This window comes from Panthera uncia, chromosome B1, assembly GCF_023721935.1.
Source record: "Panthera uncia isolate 11264 chromosome B1, Puncia_PCG_1.0, whole genome shotgun sequence".
In the NCBI taxonomy this organism is placed as follows: Eukaryota; Metazoa; Chordata; class Mammalia; order Carnivora; family Felidae; genus Panthera; species Panthera uncia.
The window spans coordinates 11,267,697-11,287,114 of NC_064811.1; the positions used below are offsets into that span (position 1 = coordinate 11,267,697).

Consider the following 19,418-nt stretch of genomic DNA (forward strand, 5'->3'; position numbering starts at 1 on the left):
CAAATGGCAAATATTTAATCATAATACAGCTATAATTTGCTTTGAAGGAGTGGGAAAATTAAACGTAATAAGTGTGATGCTTTTAAACCCCATGTTGTAATTACAATTAAACTAGACACAACAGGTCTTGGCTTGGTGTCTAAGGCCCAAGCTGCATTTCAAAGTGCAGCACCCAAGTTTTATGGGTTTAATTATAGGTTCACCTATAAAAACATTTTTGTTTCAACATGTATCTCACCTACTTTGTTAAATAAAGAGAAAAGGACCAATTTCAAAGAATTTTAAGCAATTTTAAAAGGAATGTCATTGCTATTGCCCATGTAGAAACAGAAGAAATTTTTACTAGCCTGAGGATGCCAATTTTCCTCAATGAGGTTTTAAAAGGCAAAGCTATCAAAGATCTTTAAGAAAAATGAGGAAATAGTCTATGAATAAAAAAGGCAAACATATTTTACTTGCATTTGTCATTTGTTTTCTCATAACTGTACACAGAAAAACAGTACCTCTCATTCTCACTCCTGTTTGTATTACTGGATATAAGCTAATACAGTGACACATGGAAAAGGATGGAAATAAAACTATAAGCACAACTGATTTTAAAAACTGATGGAGGGGCCCTGAGTGGTTCAGTCAGTTAATTGTCCAAAGCTTCATTTTGGCTCAGATCATGATCTCACTCATGAGATCGAGCCCCATATCAGGCCCCACGCTGTCAGCCTGAGATTCTCTCTCTCTCCCTCCACCCCTCCCACATGCACACACTCTCTCTCAAAAATAAACCTTAAAAATTTTTTTTTTTTTTTAAATGATGAGAAAAACAAGGAAGGATAAAATCAGCCACTATGGTCAATGGAGCTCAGAAAGTTGGATGATACTGCAAAAGTGCTCTGTATATGGTAGCTTTCAATAATTTTGATTGGCCAAAATAATAATTATTACTACTACTACATGAGTTCCTTTAAGAAACACTATATTACATTGCTTGTGGCCCAAATATACATTTTTTTTTTTAATTTTTATTTATTTTTCAGAGAAAGAGGGCCAGAGCACGAGCAGGGGAGGGGCAGAGAGAGAGGGAGACACAGAATCCCAAGCAGACTCCAGGCTCTGAGCTGTCAACAGAGCCCGATGCAGGGCTCAAACCCACAAACAGTGAGATCATGACCTGAGCTGAAGTCGGATGCTTAACGGACTGAGCCACCCAGGTGCCAACCCCCCCTGCCGCCGATTCTAAATTATCATAACATCAAATTCTTAGAAACTAGTCTTCAATTAAATGTACACTTGTAAATAAATGGTTTAAATTTATTCCTCAAACAAAATCTAAAGCTCATTATCAACAAGACACAGATGGCCTCAAAACTAAATCATTCATTATCTAAACATAGGAATCTCAGGGGCACCTAGCTGGCTCAGTCGGTAGAGCATGCAACTCTTAATCTCAGGGTCGTTAAGTCCCACATTAGGTGCGGAGTCTACTTAAAATAAAATAAAAAAATAAACATACGAATCTCACCTTTATCTGACTTTTCATCCACAGAATATTTAAAAAACTTCTGTCGCTCCTCAGCTTGATTCCACAGGCTAAGACCTCTAAGGAGTTCCGCAGTGTCCTTCTGAGAGCAGTGCTGTGCAATCACTTTCTTCTTAATATCCTTAAGCTCTTCATAGGTAAAATATTCCATTAACATTGGCTGAAAAACCTAAATGAAACAAAATATTCATAAGTAAATATGCCTAACTAGTTTTGTTTACTCTACACCTTTTTTTTTTTAATGTTTATTTAGTTTTAAGAGAGACAGAATGCAAGCGGGGGAGGGGCAGAGAAAGAGAGACACAGATCCAAAGCAGGCTCCAGGCTCTGAGCTGCCAGCACAGAGCCCAATTTGGGGCTCGCACCTGTGAACCAGGAGATCACGACCTAAGTGGAAGTCGGACACTCAACCGACAGAGCCACCCAGGTGCCCCAGAGATTCCTATGTATGGATTTTTTTTTTAATGTTTATTTTTAAAAGATAGAGTATGAGCAGAGGAGGAACAGAGAGAGAGAGGGAGACACAGAATCTGAAGCAGGCTCCAGGTTCTGAGTTGTCAGCACAGAGCCCGATGAAGACCTTGAACTAGTGAACCTCAAGATCATGACCTGAGCCGAAGTCAAAGGCTTAACCGACTGAGCCACCCAGGCGTCCCTATACCTTTTAAATTATTAATGGCTCGAGTGTAGTATTATGACCTCGTATTTCAAAAAAATAAAAATTTTACTTGTTGCCACCAAGTTAGTTTAGCCAAAAAAGTGTGTAAAGAATATCACCAAAAGACTCTTCTTTCTACAGCTTGTCTAATAAATCCCATGGAATTTAAAAGCATCAAAAGCAAAAGTTTTTCTGTACAAACACTCTTATCAGTCTCATATGGTTAGACATTTAGATCAATTAACTGCCTTCTGATACCTCAGTAACTGAACTCTACCTCAACAGGGCCTCTAAATCATGAGAAAGGTACCCAGTGTACTCAGAACCATAAAACTCAGAGGTCTACTGAGACCTTGAACTATCTATATTTCTTCTTCGAAACAGATGCTTAGTCCCAACCTCCAATTTACAGAATTAGAATCCTGAAGAAGTAAAGACAAGGCTTTTGTTTTTTAGGGTGGGGGGGGGGGGGGGGGGTTCCAAGATCATTTTGATGTACATCACAGGTTAAGAAACACTATTTAATAACTCAGTGGCTTCAGTGGTGGTTTCGCCACAATGACTTGGGGACCTTTCAATATATCCAGGCCAGTATCTCTCACCTGATTTAATTAGTCCGAAGAGAGTTGAAAGTTTTATTTTATTTTTTTTAAATATAGATCTGATTATAAGGTGAAGCCATAAGTGAGAATGACCACAGTAACTAATCTGCAACGAAACAAGAATCCAGCTCCTCAAAATTATTTATTTTTCTATTCTTTACCCTAATCCTGATATTCACCCCATTTTAGAGAAAAAAGAGAATGGAAAAATGTTTTGCTCATCCACTCAGTGATAACCCAGTATGTGTGTAGTAGGAATAAAATTGGTAAGTTTAACACTACCATTTGATTACCAAAATGTACTACAAAAAAAAGATCAGAAAAAATTCTTTTTTTTTTTAATTTTTTTTTTTTTTTTAACATTTATTTATTTTTGAGAGAGAGAGAGACAGAGCATGAACGGGGGAGGGTCAGAGAGAGGGAGACACAGAATCCGAAACAGGCTCCAGGCTCTGAGCTGTCAGCACAGAGCCCGACGCAGGGCTCGAACTCAAAGACCGCGAGATCATGACCTGAGCCGAAGTCGGCTGCTTAACCGACTGAACCACCCAGGTGCCCCATGTCCAACTCTTGATTTCAGCTCAGGTTCATGAGTTCGGCCCTGTGTTGGGCTCCTCCCTGACGAGGCTGAGCCTACCTGGGATTTTTCTCTCCCTCTCTGTCTGCCCCTCCATGGATTGCTCTCTCTCAAAATAAATAAACTTAAAAAAATTAATGGGTTTAAAGCTTTAAGAGCTTATAAAATTTATTTATTTTTCGGTGTTTATTCTATTATTGAGAGAGAGGACAAACCGCGGAGGGGCAGAGAGAGAGGGAGACAGAGGATCCAAAGCAGGTTCCTCAATGACAGCAGCAAGCCCAATGTGGGGCTCAAACTTACGAAACCACGAGATCATGACCTGAGCCAAAGTGGGACACTTAACTGACTGAGCCACCCAGGCACCCCAGTAAAAATTCTTTAAACTTAGCATGAAAATACACAAAACATTAAAAAGTTTAAAGAATCCCCTAAAGGTTCTATGAAGACATTAAGGTAACATAAAACGCTATTAACATTCAATACGATGCCATCTACATAGTAAGAAAATAAATATTAGTTGACTAATTGAATTAAATAATGGATTCAAAGAGGGACCCCCGGGTGGTGGCTCAGTTCACTAGTTCAAGCTCCAAGTTGGGCTCTGTGCTGACAGCTCAAGAGCCTGGAGCCTGCTTCAGATTCTGTGTCTTGCTCTCTCTCTGCCCCTCTCATGCTTGCACTCTCTCTCTCTCAAAACTAAACATACATACATACATACATACATAAAGGATTCAATGAAAAGCAACCAAGGGAACAAAATTAATGTTTTTCTTGGGGTTTTCTTCCTTTCCTAAAATGAACTGGAGGCTTATCTTCCTGTGCATTATTTTGAAGAATGAAAGGCAAAATAACATCTTAAAAATTTCATAGATCAAATTTATAAGGGAGAAAAAATTATGCTTACCTCCTCCTCCTCTTTCATGTGAGGAAGAAAATCTCTTGTAAAAGCCTCCAATCTCTCTTTCAGCTGTTTTGCATAATTTAACTGCTCACATTCATTCTAGAAACATAAAAAAAAAATTACATCCTATAAAAGTTTTGCTTCATTATTTACACTGTACTGATCCTAGGAAATCAGTTTAAAATGCAACATAAAACCTCAGGAAAAAGAATAGACTGACAAATAGCAAAGTGGTCTCTGTACTTTTCAAAGCATAAAAGATACCCTTAAAGGGGCACCTGGGTGGCTCAGGTGGTTAAGCATACGACTTTGGTTCAGGCCATGATCTCGCGTTCTGTGAGTTTGAGCCCCGTGTCAGGCTCTGTGCTGACAGCTCAGAGTCTGGAGCCTGTTTTAGATTCTGTGTCTTCCTCTCTCTGACTCACCCCCCACTCATGCTCAGTCTCTTTCTCTCAAAAAATAAGTATCAAAAATTAAAAAAAAAAAAAAAAAAAGATGTCTTTAAATTATCTTGCAAAGGAACCTTGGATTTTTAGTAATGTGATCTTATACTTCTTTAAAATGTCATAAAGTTGGGCCGCCTGGGTGGCTCAGTTGGTTAAGTCTCCAACTTCAGCTCGGGTCATGATCTCACGGTTCATGGGTTTGAGCCCAACATCGGGCTCTATGCTGATAGCTCAGAGCCCAGAGCCTGCTTTGGATTCTGTGTCTCCCTCTCTCTCTGCCCCCGCCCACCCCCTCATGCTTTGTCTCTCTCTTCCTTCAAAAAAAATAAACACTAAAAAAACAAAATTTTATGGGGCACCTGGGTGGCTCAGTCAGTTGGGCAGCTGACTTCGGTTCAGGTCATGATCTTGTGGTCTGTGAGTTCAAGCCCTGCGTCGGGCTCCATGCTGACAGCTTGGAGCCTGGAGCCTGTTTCGAGCCTGGGGCCTGCTCTGAATTCTGTGTCTCGCTCCCTCTCTGCCCCTTCCCCATTCCCACTCTGTCTCTCTCTTTCAAAAATGAATAAATGTTAAAAAAAATTTTTTTAAATAAAAAAACAAAACTTTAAAATGTCATAAAGTCTAAAAATAGCAAGTATTTGCTCAAAACTTCTATTGACTTCTAATGTCTACATTTATATAATCTCTATGTTTCTTTTCCTAATCTATGTCTGAGCAGTTCATAAGAGCCTACTGGACTATATCACCAGAGTCCCTTCAAACTCATCTGGGGCACCCTCCACTACACGATCTACAACACCTGTTATGTTATGCTGACGGAAGACCATATCTACTTCAAAAAGTCAGGTTATCAATGTACTTCTAAGGGTAAGAGGCTCCCAACATTGTTTAGTAAATCACTCTAATTCTGGACAATAGCTAAAAAGTTCTTTCTCACATGAACTCAGATCTCATCTCCCTGTAACATCTAACACTTCTACATCAGCCCTATCAACTTAAAACATGCAGAATTTTACAGGGGTACCTGGGTAGCTCAGTCGGTTAAGCGTCTGACTTTGGCTCAGGTCATGATCTCACAGCTCGTGGGTTCGAGCCCCATATCAGGCTTTGTGCTGACCACTCAGAGCCTGGAGCCTGCTTCAGATTCTGTGTGTGTCTCTCTCTCTGCCCCTACCCTGCTCATGCTCTGCATATCTCTCTCTCTCTCTCTCTCTCTCAAAAACAAATAAACACGTAGGGGTGCCTGGGTGGCTCAGTCGGTTGGGCATCCAACTTCAGCTCAGGTCATGATCTCACGGTCCGTGAGTTCAAGCCCTGCGTCGGGCTCTGTGCTAACGGCTCAGAGCCTGGAGCCTGCTTCAGATTCTGTGTCTCCCTCTCTCTCTCTGCCCCTCCCCTGCTCATGCTCTGTCTTTGTCTCAAAAATAAATAAAAACATTAAAAAATTTTTTTTCTAAAAATGAAACTGTATATATGTGGGAATAGGGGCTCCCAGGTGACTCAGGTTGAGAGGCCAACTCTTGATTTCAGCTCAGATCATGATCCCAGGGTTACAGGTTTGAGCTCTGTGTCAGGGGCTCCATGCTGAGCTTGGAGCTTGCTTAAAACATATTCTCCCTCTCCCTCTCCCTCTCTCCCTCTCTCCCTCTCTCTCTCTGTCTCCCTATGCCCCTCTCCCCTGCTCACACACACACACTCTCTCTCTAAAATTAAAAAATTAAAATTTAAAATCTAAGTAATAAAATGTGGGAATATTTTATTCCTGATGAGTGTTTTGTAGTCTCCTCCTTTTTGTACTAATTTATTCAAGTGCTTCCCAATATTCCATCCAATGTCCTAATCTCTAAAGATTTTACGTATTTTCCTAAGCGTGCCCAAGTGGCTTCCATTTCCACTTCACATGCTAATAATTATCAAATCTGCTTATCTAAATCAAATTACTCTTCTGTCCCCGAATCCCATCTATACCTCTTCCTATTAATAAGTGCCCACCTGGATTGCAAAAGCAGTTAAAACCCAACGTGTCCAAAATGGATCTTTTTATTCCCCAAGCCTCTTCTATATTCCCTATAAAGTCAGACTCAGTCCTCATTCTTACTTTTTTCTCCTTCTCCTTTCCCTTTTCCTTTGTACGTAAGCACTACATTCTATCAATTTTATGTCCTATGTTAATTCTCAGGTCTGTCTTCTTCCCTCTATCTCCTCTAGCCACTACTTTAGTTCAGATCGTAATCATTTTACTGAACAAGCAATACATGAACATGACACAAAATTGAAAGAGTACAAAAGAGTATTCAATAAAAAAGTAAATCTCCCTTCCATCACTACCCAGTACCCCACCCTCACCCCATCACCCACCTCTCCACCAAGGAGTTACGGTGTCTTCTTCTAGACACTACTACAGTATTTTTTAGAATGGTCTTGGTCTTTCTACTTCAGTCTTTTCTTTCCCTTCAACCCATCCTCCTCCCTGCTGCACAACAGTCTTTCTAGAACGCAAGTCTGTAAGTGAAAGGTGTGTGGTTGTTTGACAGAGTTGCAACTTAAATCTATGCTTCACCAAGCCAGAGGGAGATAAAAGATAAAACTTCACATTTCCACAATATGCAAACATAAGTAAAAGGAAAATCTTTCTATATCATTATCCTAAACTATACTCAAATAGGTCTAATTTTATGTCATACAATTACAAATTGTCCCATTTAACCATCCCTGCACCCTAAAATATGGAAAAAGGGAATATAGTAAATATTATAGCTAACATTCAATTTTTAAATAAAAAAATTTTTTAATAAAAATTTACAAATTTTTATAAATTAATAATTTTTTAATAAATTTTTTTAAAAGTATTCATTCATTGTAGTAACAATCTCACCTTCAGTCACCAGTAACTGCATTCATTATAGCTTTCTTCTAAGAGTTGAGCAAATGTTACCAGAAAGTAAAAATTTTGTGGTAATTAAAATTTCAACGTACAAAAACAACTTTAAGACCTGTGGAGTAGCATTCACTATAAATTTTATATACAGTAATAAAGAGGTAACTAACAAAGATTCTCGTCAACCTGATAGACTCAGACTCCTTTGAGCCCTCTTCTCAACTAGGCCTCAACCTTGAACTCTGTCCTTGGCCCACTTAGTGAGTTTTAGCAAAAGTCATTCTGAGTCAGTTTAGCAAAAATCCCTCTACCCTTGACATTGATCATAGTCAGTATCTATCCATCCTCAATTATCTCACCACCCTGATCTGCCTTCAGTAAAAATCCTCTTGAGTCAGTCTACCATTGATGTTTCTTCTTAGAAATTTTCCTGACCCCTGCTCTGTTCCTTGGCTATAAATCCTTAGATATCCTATTCACAGTTGAGCCCAATCTCTCTCCCCTACTGCAAAACCCCAATGAAGTAATCCCTTGAATAAAGTCTTCCTTACTGTCTTTAACAGTGTGAGAATATTTTTTTTCTGTAACATAACATCATTTACTATAAAATGCTAATAGGTTTTGCTAATGACATACTAGTAAGGACACAAGTTTTGACAGTTAAATACTCATTTTTGCCACTCACCTTAACATTCTTCAGTCCCTTTTCAAAGAGGCTAAGCATCTCAGAGAGTTTATTGTCAGAATGTACATTATAAATGGTCTGGCTGCGTTGTTGAAGCAAACCGATAATGTATTCATTTTCGATCTGCTCATGCATTTTGAACTCCTTAAAAGTAGCATACAAAGACTGCAGAAGAGCACGGAAATCATTGTTGTTGGAAAAGTTCGTTTTAGAAAGCTGAAGAAACATTTTAAAAAGAAAGGCATAATAAATATATGTAAATATACACCAATAAAAAATATTCAAATACACTCCTATTTAGTTTTGTACACAGCAAAATACCTCCCTTACACTTATTTGTTCAAGCACACATAAAGGAAATTCATAAATTGACAAATTATAATGGTATAATAAAAAGTACACTAGGGTCAGAAAGAAAATGGTCTACATTCTGAAGAGCTTGATGATACAGGAAACTGATTCATGAACCAAAAAATCACATAGCTTCTTTAAATAAAAGGGATTGGACCAGACTCCCTCCAAACCTAAGATTCTGTTATTCTACACATATACTAAATACAGATACTCCATAAAGTTATATGAAATTTTTAAATAGTTGTGTTAGGATAATATAAGTACTTTTTTCTTTGTTCAAAATGTTCTTTATGCTATTATACGACTTTTACAATGTAAAAGTTTAAAAATACTCTATTATAGTTTGTTTAATATCAAGATGAGTCTGATCTGTTCCAGAAATAATTATAAAATATTGAGCTATCAGAATATTATTAGGGGCGCACCTGGGTGGCTCAGTCGGTTAAGTGTCCGACTCTTGACGTCAGCTCGTGATTTCACAGTCTGGTTTGTGGGATCGAGCCCTGCATCAGGCTCTGCGCTAACAGCATGGAACCTGCTTGGGACTCTCTCTCTCTCTCCCCCCTCCTCTCCCCTGCTCCTGTTTGCTCTCTCCCTCCCTCAAAATAAATAAATAAACTTAAAAAATAATTAGATGATTTTAGGGGAACTAGTTTTTGTTTTTTAAGAAAAACAGAATAAACACTTAGCAGCTCAGATAAGAAATCATGTATTTTTCTGAGGTAAAGGCACTGCAACGGTACAACATGGAAACCTAGCGCATCACGGCACGAGAAAGTAAATGCACTTGAAGGAAAGGCACAAATCAATCACAAAATAAAGAAATATATACACTGCCATTTTCTTTAATTCTACTATTCAACCAAAGAAAATAACTATTCAGAAGTAATTTTAATTTTTCACACTGAATGGTAAATTAAATTCTCGTGTTTAAATGTATAATCTTATCAAGAAACCTGATCCAAATTAAAGTTCAAAATAATATACAAACCCTCCATTGCCATATTAAATCTACTTTCTATTGTATCAACTCTAGTTTCAAAGTCCAGTTTTAAGAGGGAAAACCTGATTAGGTTAAAAACACAGACAGTGAATGGAGGGGAAGGAGCTACTGACACCACACTTCCTAGACTTGGTTGGTCAAGTCTGACCCAGTATTCCTAAAATGGAGCAGACCCTAAGCTGTCTCAATTGCCTGCCCTCAACAGGAGTAGTAGGCTTATGACAAAGCACCAGAAAAGATGGTAAACACCTAAAGTAGAACTATTCCACTACACATAGTAGAATTAACTAAGTAGCTTATGTAAAACTTATGCGTATTAGGTATTAAGTCATTTATAGGAAACCACAACAGAGTCTCTAGGGATCAAATCCTAGTTCTACCATTTATTTAAATGTGTAACCCTGGGTAAGTTACTTTACTCCTTTCAATGTCTTAGTTTCTTCTTGATGTTAAATGAGAATAACAACATCTGTAGTTCACATGGTGGCTATGAAATTAAAATGAATTGGTGCTTAATAAATGCTAGCTCTAGTCATTTTGAAAATTAATCATTCGCTTTTATAAATTCATGCACTTTTTTTTTTTTTCTCAATTCAAATAGTTAATGGGCAGCTATTAAGAGTTAGGCATTGTTCCTGTACTCGAGATAGGAACATCATGAACAAAATAGACATCTCCGCCTTTATGGAGCTTCTAGTCTGGTGAAGGGAAATAACATAAGGAACAGCAGCCACAATAAGTGAGTAAATTATCGAGAAACTTTTTCTGGTAAGGGCCAGATAATAAATATTTTAGGTTCTACAGGACATACTCTATAGCAACTATTTAATTTAGCTGCTGTAGCATTAAAGCAGTCATACGAATGAATGTGGCTATGTTCCAATAAAACTTTATTTATGGATGGAGAAATCTGAATCTCATATAATTTTCACATGTCAAAATATTATTCTTTTGATTTTCTCCAACTGTTTAAAAATGTAAAAACCATTCGTAGCTCCTGAGTCACACAAAAACAAGAGGCAGAACAGATCTGGTTATACTAATATTGATTTTATCCTAAGAAATGCTACACAAGATCACAACAAAATTCACCAGTGGCTAGTCTTAGCAAATACTATCATGGGTCATTTAAAAAAATTAAAATTAGGGGCACCAGGGTGGCTCAGTCACTTGAGTGTCCGACTTCAGCTCAGGTCATGCTCTCACGGTTCATGAGTTCGAGCCCCACATCAGGCTCTGTGCTGACAGTTCAGAGCCTGGATGGAGCCTGCTTCGGATTCTGTGTCTCCCTCTCTCTCCGCCCCACCCCTGCTTGTGCTCTGCCTCTGTCTTTCAAAAATGAGTAAACATAAAAAATGTTTTTTAATTAAAAATAAGTCTTAGAAATAACAGATAAATCTTAAAACATCCTATTGCTATACAATTTTTAAGAAACAAAAACCAAAGCATGGCAAAAAAATAAATAATGCCCTCACATGACTTAAGGAAAATAACATCTTAAAAGACATGCAGGAAATTCTGCATACATTCTCACTGGACTATTAGGAAATCTTTCAGATTTAATAACAAGCTAAAACAAAAACCAGGTCCACACTACAGACCGAGAACCCAATGAGATCCACGAAAGGACTCTACATGAGTCATAGAGTCAATCCAGCTTAGTGGCTGCAAGTGCGAGTCTGGAGCCAGACTGCTAAGAAAGGAATCTATCTCTGCCACAAGTCACTAAATGGCTCTCTACCTCAGTTTCTTCATCTGTAACATAAGGCTAATAATATTAACTACCTCATAGAGCCCTTGTTATAATTTAATAATACATCCAAAGAACACAAAATTAATATAAATAAGCCCTGCTTGGGTTTTTCTGTTATTTTTATAGTTAGCCCAAATAAAGCTATCATTAGAAGTCCTTATGCTACCCAAATCACTTCATTTCCACTTGAAATGCGCAATTGTTTTAGCCTAGTACTAAAGTCCGTAAATTTTGCAGCTAAAAAGATAACCAGAATGCATACAATTTAACTTTTAAAAAATCGGTTTACAGGAATTTTTAAAATTTAGCTTGCCTCTGCAAAGTTACTCAAACACACAAACTTGATTGAGACAAAAAACCTAGATACTAGTAATATCTGGGACATATTGAGGCCTATGATGCACTATATACTAAGTGCTGTTTGTTTGTTTAATGTTTACGTATTTATTTTAAGAGAGCTGCCAGCACAGAGCCCAATGCAGGACTCGAACCCACAAACCATGGTATCATGCCCTAAGCCGAAACCAAGAGCTGGACACTTAACTGACTGAGACACTCAGGTGCCCCTAAAGTAAGTATTTTTAGATAAAGTAGGTATTATAATTCCCATTTTATAGATGAAAACCCTGAGGCTCAGAAAAAATAACTTGCCCAAAACCATACAACTAGTAGACAACAAAACAGAGATCAAACCTCTATGATTCTAAATCTTATGTTCTTTCTGCAACATAGAATATCGGTTCCAATCATAACCGATTGTTTGTTTCCACATCCAACAAAGAGAGTGAACTGTCAGAACCTTGCTCTAAAGCAATAGTTCTCACCAAAGGTCAATTCTACCCTCCAGGAACTAATGTGCAAGGACATTTTTGGTTGTTAACCACTGCAGAAGTGCTACTGACACCTAGTGGGTAAAAAGCCAGGGATCCAGCTAAACATCCTACAAAACACAGGCAGTCACAAGAAAGAATCATCTAGCCCAAAGTGTCAACAGTGCTGTGGTTGAGAAATGCTACTCTAAAGAAGTGTTTTTCAAACACATTTAACCATGACCTTTAGTCTGAAATACAGTGCAACCTAGACACACACACATCACAAACACTTCAAACAAATTTCAGGAAACAATTATTTCCCTCTCTACCCTGTGATGTACTCCAATATATACTTTTCCATTTCATTTTTTAAAGTCTGTTTGTATCCCATGAAACTGATTCCATGACCCACTAATGGACTATAGAACACACTAGGAAAAACACTGCTACAATAGGATAGAAAATTTCCTAAATGACCTATAAACTTGTATACCTTGATGCCTGGCAAACTCAACCCCATAAACCTATATAGAACAGGATACACATAGTCAACAAATAGTAACAACCCAGTAACATGGTATCTCTCATATTTAAAAGGATTTGTAACTGGCTTTCTGTCTCAGACACTCTACAACCTAAAATCTTAAAACCTGGCTTCAAACTGACTCAAAAAGTTGTTTCACTTAAAGACTAGATTAAGTTCAAACATACATATATACATATATATATGTGTATATATATATATATATATATATATAATAGTATAATAGAAACCCAAACGTTATTGCTTCAAATAAATTTTTACTTTTTATCTACTCAGCCAGACAATGCTATGATTCAATCAATGGAGATTTATACTCAATTAAAAAAACCTTAATAACTATCTTATGGACTAACTGTATGAAAAAAACTATGGCCCACAGGTGAAATATTTGCAGAAAATCATGTAACAGGTAATAAGTAACAAAATCAATAAGGTAATACAAAAAAACGTGGGCTTCAGAAGGGGGGAAAAATCCTATGATTAAAATTCTGTCTCTCCTAATTACTAGTTGAGTGGGTTGGGTAAATTACTAAACTAAGTCTGTTTCCTCATCTTTAAATAACAGATAATACCTGTATCACGAGGCTCTTGTAAGGATTAAAAGAAATAATGTATGCATGTAGTAAGAACTCATTAAATTCCCCTTTCCTCCACTTTCTAGTTCTCAATTCAATATTCCCTCTAATAAACCAATCTCCCCAATACCAATCAGTAACAGCTTTTACAGGTATGCAGAGACAAACAAAGAAACTAAATTCTTCATAAAGCTACATCCAATTTTTTAAAATAATCTATTCAAGGGGCGCCTGGGTGGCTCAGTGGGTTGAGCGTCCAACTTCGGCTCAGGTCATGATCTCACTCAGTCTGTGAGTTCGAGCCCCACATCGGGCTCTGTGCTGACGGCTCAGAGCCTGGAGCCTGCTTCCGATTCTGTGTCTCCCTCTCTCTCTGTCCCTCCCCTGCTTGTGCGAACTTTCTCTCAAAAATAAATAAATAAACATTTAAAAAAATAATAAAATAATCTATTCAAGTTAGTAGCTTATTTCCCTCTTAGGGCTTCAGTTACAAAATGTCCTTTGTTTATAAATTGATAAAGTAAATAGCACTTTTAATATCCTTACCCGAAAAACCTGGGCACTCCATAAAGCCCCCACCACTTGAATCTTTTATAACTGGCTTATGTGTAAGTCTGGGAATCTCTGTATCATGCACATCCTTAGAACCACCACCTACTTTGTTCTCAGCACTCAGTTCAAAGAGACTTAGGCCACTCCTGACACTTTAATGCACAGCGGACCATATACTTCCCTTGGCTCCCACTGCACCACATCTGGATTTCCACCTTAGCACAAATGTTAGATAGTAAACTCCCTAAGAACAGGAATCATACCTTGTATCACCAATGCAAGCTACTGACACAACACAGGGCCAACACACAGTAGAGACTCCAGACTTACTGGCAGAATTAATGTTAAATTTTGAGGACTAGAGGAAAGACTGAGGGATCGGAGTAAACTGGAAAAAGGATGTCATCCAATGAAACGTTCGCTAAAATCCTCCCAATTTGGAAGATGAGTGAATTAGCAAAAAAGATTTCATAACAGACTGTTACCCAAAAAGATTTTTCAGAAACTACTATGGTTTCATACAAATTAAATCATGATATAAATAGAAATCATGATCCTGGGGCACCTAGGTGCCGCAGCTGGTTAAGCCTCCGACTCCCGATCTCAGCTCAGGCCATGATCTCATTGTTCGTGGGTTCAGCGGGGAGTCTGTTTGGAAAGCTCTCTCCCTCTCTCTCTGCCCCTACCCAACTCATGTTCTCTAGCTCGCTCTCTGTCAAAATAAACACACTTACAAACAATTAAATTTAAAAAAAGAAAAGAAAAGAAATCATGATCCTGACTTGGGTTTCCATCTAGATCTGTAACTAACTGCTCATGTGAACTGGGTCTAGCTAATCTAGGCCTACAAGTCCCCAGCTATAAAATAGGAATAACCCTTCCTTTGCTTACTTCAAAGGACTGTTGTCCAGGTAACAGTGAAAAAAACTTTCCATAAAACCTTATATAAATTTAAGAGGAAATCCAAGAGCAAAGAATTAAATTAGGTATTACACAGCAATATTTAAAATGGCCTATAACTTCAGAGTAAGTTATTCTAAGTAAACTATAGTCTAAGTATATAAATGATTGAGTTGATACCAATAAATACACAGATGCTTCTAAAGTACATTGTACTTGAAAAGTTTGATACTGGAAATAAAACTGACTTCTTTTATAATCACTGTGCATTCAGAATCAACATTAGAATACAGTGAAATAATATATCTTGTACCTTTTTAGTTTGAGTACAAAAACTAGTTCTCATTTTGTAAAGTTTTACTGCTGGCTATTTGAATATCCCTGCTCTTTACCACCAAACAATGGTGAAGGCAAAACTTGAGATGATAAATGAATAAATAAAAAAAAAAAAAAAAATTAGGGGCACCTGGGTGGCTCAGTCGGTTAGGCATCCAACTTCGGCTCAGGCCATGATCTCGCAGTCCGTGAGTTCGAGCCCCGCATCGGGCTCTGTGCTGACAGCTCAGAGCCTGGAGCCTGTTTCGGATTCTGTGTCTCCCTCTCTCTCTGCCCCTCCCTCACTTGCACTCTGTCTCTATCTCTCAAAAATAAATAAACATTTAAAAAAATTTTTTTTCTTAAATTAGTCCTTTAAGATTATTCATCCATCATAAAACACTTATCTCTCCACCCTGGCTCCCAAAGGACATCGTAGGAGATTTCCACTAGCTATTAGTATCAAGAAGAAATCTGGATATAGAATTCCTATAGTTTTTTTCTCCCTAAATCACCTTGATCTCTGATCCACAGTTTGGAAAACTGGACTTTTAATCTCCTTGATGAATATCTACAACAATCTCATCAACTACATCTAATTAAGAATTAGTGATAATTTTGACTTATGCTATGTCAAATTGAAAATGCTTTCTTAATTACTGCAAAAGGAAACATTTAAGTACTGAAAAGAATCTCATTTGACTCGGGTATTTTTTGTTAATGAATTTACTTATTTTGAGAGAGACAGACAGAGAGAGGTGGAGCAGGGGAGGGGGAGGGGCAGGAGAGAGGGAGAAAGAGAATCCCAAGCAGGCTCCGTGCCTTCAGCCCCAAGCCGGACACAGGGCTCCAACTCATGTACAGTGAGATCATGACCTGAGCTGAAACCAACAGTCAGGCGCTCAACAGATTGGGCCACCCAGGCGCCCCATACCCAAGTATTGGTTTTTAAAATGGCACTGTAAGGGGCGCCTGGATGGCTCAGTCGGTTAAGCATCCGACTTTGGCTCAGGTCATGATCTTGTGGTCTGTGAGTTCAAGCCCTGAGTCAGGCTCCGTGTTAACGGCTCAGAGCCCAGAGCCTGCTTCAGATTCTGGGTCTCCCTCTGTCTGTGCCCCTTCCCTGCTTGCACTCTCTCTCTCTGTCAAAAATAAATAGATTTAAAAAAAAATTTTTTTTAATGACACTGTATATGGGACGCCTGGGTGGCTCGGTGGGTTAAGGGTCCGACTTTGGCTCAGGTCATGATCTCTGTGAGTTCCAGCCCCGCGTCGGGCTCTGTGCTGACAGCTCAGACCCCGCCCGCTTTGGATTCTGGGTCTCCCTCTCTCTCTGCCCCTCCCCTGCTCACGCTCTCTCAAAATAATAAACAAACATTTAAAAAAGAATTTTTTTTAATGGCACTGTATAAGGCTGGTTAGTCTATCACGTAACTAAGTAAAACTGTGACTCTTAACTACCACGGGAAAGTCACAACCGCCTCGCGAAAACCACAAACACGCTGGGAAAGGGTACACATGCACAAAAATTTCCGTAACAATTTCAAGCCATCTCCAGGCTGGCCTGCAGAGAAGACCTCATATTCCTGAAGTCCTCACCAACTTTCCCTTTTCAATTTTGAGAAAGTAAAAAAAACAAAAAAACAAAAAAACTCCCTTTTTATTTATTTTTTTTTTAATTTCCTGCAATTCGTGACCACCGTCGGAATAACTAAGTTGAAAGCCCAGAGGAGGTAAAAACACTGCAGCGATCTAACTGAAACACTTCAGGGTCGGGCAGCCTAATGGATGGCTTACCCGCTCCTTTCGCTTCTTCTGGGTAAACGGTTCTCACCCTTGGCTGCACGGGAGCTGGACTCACCGGGGGAGCGTCAAATTGTTCATACCTGATGCCAGGGTCACTCCCGAATTTTCAGTGCTTTGGGCACTGAATTTGGACTTTTAACAGCCTTGGGGGGCGGGGGGGGGGGGGGGGGAGGATTCTAATCAGCTACCAAGGTTGAGAAGCACTGTCCTGGCCTGTCCTGTTTAAGCCTATACCCGAATCGCGTTATTTTTTTAATTTCCAAAATGGAAGGAGGAAAAGGGTGGTTGTGAGTGCGTTTTTAATTGCTGGTTTTTAACGTGGCTTCGCCCTGAGCCCTCTGGGCATCCTCCAACCACCTCACTGGGCTCTCAGAACCCCTCTTTTCCCTCAACAGGGCTTTTGCTTAGTGCTGTGGAAGTTCTGAAAATTCACAAAAGCTGACTTCTGGGCTTCAACAAGAGTTGTTGAAATGCTTTTCATCTGGTTCATTTCTACACGAAAACGGGCCTGCCCGAAGTTTCCAGCACCTATGTGGACATCGGTGGCCCTTCTTTCCCCCAACGTAACACTGACAAAAATGTGGGCGCTTGATACTGCTTTAAAATCCCTAGCAGAAGGCCCTGAGCCATCTCCAGAAAAGTGCTTTTTCAGCTAATGCTGCACCAATCAAGAGTCCAAAAAGGTTCGCACAGTTAAACCAACTTTTTCCGAGGCCCGTTTCACTGGAGCCCACGTAAAGAATTCCAACAGAGAGTAGCGGTCGTATCACACGATCCACGCCGAGGAAATGCTCCAGGACAATAAAAGTTGCAAGGAGAAAAAGAACTCTAAACCAAGAGCGAAGCGTCTCCCCATCCTAGACCAGGAAACCTGGGGTTTCTCCCAAATCAAGCCGGGGAACAGCCGGGGGGCGTAAGATGAGCAGGGGGGTGGCTGGGAGAAGCTGCCCCTCGAGCCAGGAAGCGAGCGAGAGGTTCGGAAGAATGGATGGGTGGCGTCTGCAAACAGACCCGGGGGCCCCCAAACCGGCCGGGAGCAGGATGAGGGGCGGCGGCGATGGGGGCGGCGGGGGACAGCTGCAGAAACGGCCGGCCCCGGGCGGACAGGAAGCCCAGCGCAGGTGGCCGGCCCGGGGTCCCCGCAGGTCGGTGGGGCGCGGAGGGGCCCCTCTCCCCAAGGGGGCGGGGGCGGGAGGCTCCGCACGGCCGCAGGCAGCGGGCCCGCCCGGCCAGGGGTACGCAGCCAGGCAGCGGCCGCGCCGCGGGCCCCGAGGGCACGTCCGAGGCCGCCGGCCGGGCGGGGGCGCGGGCTCCCCGCCGAGGGTGCGGGGGAGCGAGCGCGGCGCTGACAGCTGCGCAGGCGGCAAGCCGCGCGGCGCGGCCCCGGGGGCCACGGGCGCGGCGCAGGCCAGGCCGCCCGGGGACCGGCCCGCTCCTCCTCGCGGCCCGCGCTGCCCGGGGCAAGAGACCCCGCACACCGTTACCTTGTCGCAGTAGAGCCCCACCAGCTGCTTCATCCGCCAGTGCGGGGCGGTGAAGACGTCCACTTCTTCGGGGAAGGGCGCCATCGCCACTGCCTCAGCCTCTGCCTCAGCAGCCGCGGCCGCCGCCTCTCCATAGACACCCTCGCCGCGGGGCAGAGGCGGCGCGCCCCCCTGCGCATGCGCCCGCCCCGTCGGCGCGCGCGCCCGGCCTACTCGGCCGGCCGGGACGCGGGGACGCGCGGGCCGCCGCCATGCGGTCCCCGAGGCCCACGTGACCAGGCGCGCGGCGGCGGCGGCGGCGGCGGCGGCGGCGGCGGCTGGAGCTCTCTCTTACCTGCTGGGTTCTTTTCGTGCTTGTCTCCTTCGCTTGCTGAGGAGAGAAACCCAAGTCTTTACCCTATTTGTTTCGCAACATTAAAACACATTATCCGAAGGCAGGGGGTGTCGTCTTGGAGGCCCTCTCAGCGCTGCCGCTACGCCCACCAGGCCTTGAGGCCGAGGCCGCCGAGCACAATGGCCGCGCTCGGGCCGGGAGCTGTGCTTGGGCGCCGCGGGCCGTGACGCCCATTCGCCCGAGTGGCTGTTCTGGGCGCCACTGGGCCCTCCTAGTCCGCCCTTTGCCTCCCTGCCATGCCCAGGTGGCGGGCTCGACCTCCCTGCCCGCTGGTCAAAGGCCCCGGCTAATGGGTGGCCCAGGACCGGGGTTCCAAGAACTTAGGACCCACAGGGAAACGGTGCCGCGTGAACCGACTGGACACTGGCCGCCCCTCCGCTCGGGGCGGGCGCCCAGCCTGGGTCTGGGGGCAGGGCGGCATCTCCTCCCCAGCAGGCCGGAGGGGAGGGCAGCGTGGAATTCTGGCGCCTCCAAGGAAGGAAAAATGTCCCTTGGGAATTAGGGAGGCTGGAATGTACCTCAAGCACAGAAACACCAGGTCAGGGGTGTCAGAAAGGTCTGGGGCGGGGGGGGGGGGGGGGGGGGGGGGGGGGGGGGGGGGAAAGGTGGGGGGGGGGGGGGGGGGGGGGGGGGGGGGGGGGG

The 19,418-nt window shown here is 41.9% G+C and overlaps 1 protein-coding gene across 2 annotated transcripts in view; it reads right to left on the reverse strand.

Annotated features, from left to right (window-relative positions):
- Window positions 1-18,944, reverse strand: part of FBXL5 (F-box and leucine rich repeat protein 5) — a 65,347-nt gene extending 46,403 nt beyond the window's left edge. The window contains exons 1-4 of one of the 2 annotated variants that reach the window (XM_049630330.1): window positions 18,717-18,944; window positions 8,285-8,500; window positions 4,279-4,374; window positions 1,517-1,703 (exon numbers count right to left, since the gene is read on the reverse strand). In XM_049630330.1, the coding sequence (XP_049486287.1) occupies window positions 1,517-1,703; window positions 4,279-4,374; window positions 8,285-8,419 (418 nt within the window). In that variant the 5' untranslated portion in view covers window positions 8,420-8,500; window positions 18,717-18,944. Of the gene's footprint in view, window positions 1-1,516; window positions 1,704-4,278; window positions 4,375-8,284; window positions 8,501-18,382; window positions 18,561-18,716 lie in introns of those variants that run through there. The other variant, XM_049630331.1, reaches the window with a different exon arrangement.
- Window positions 18,945-19,418: the final 474 nt, after the last annotated feature.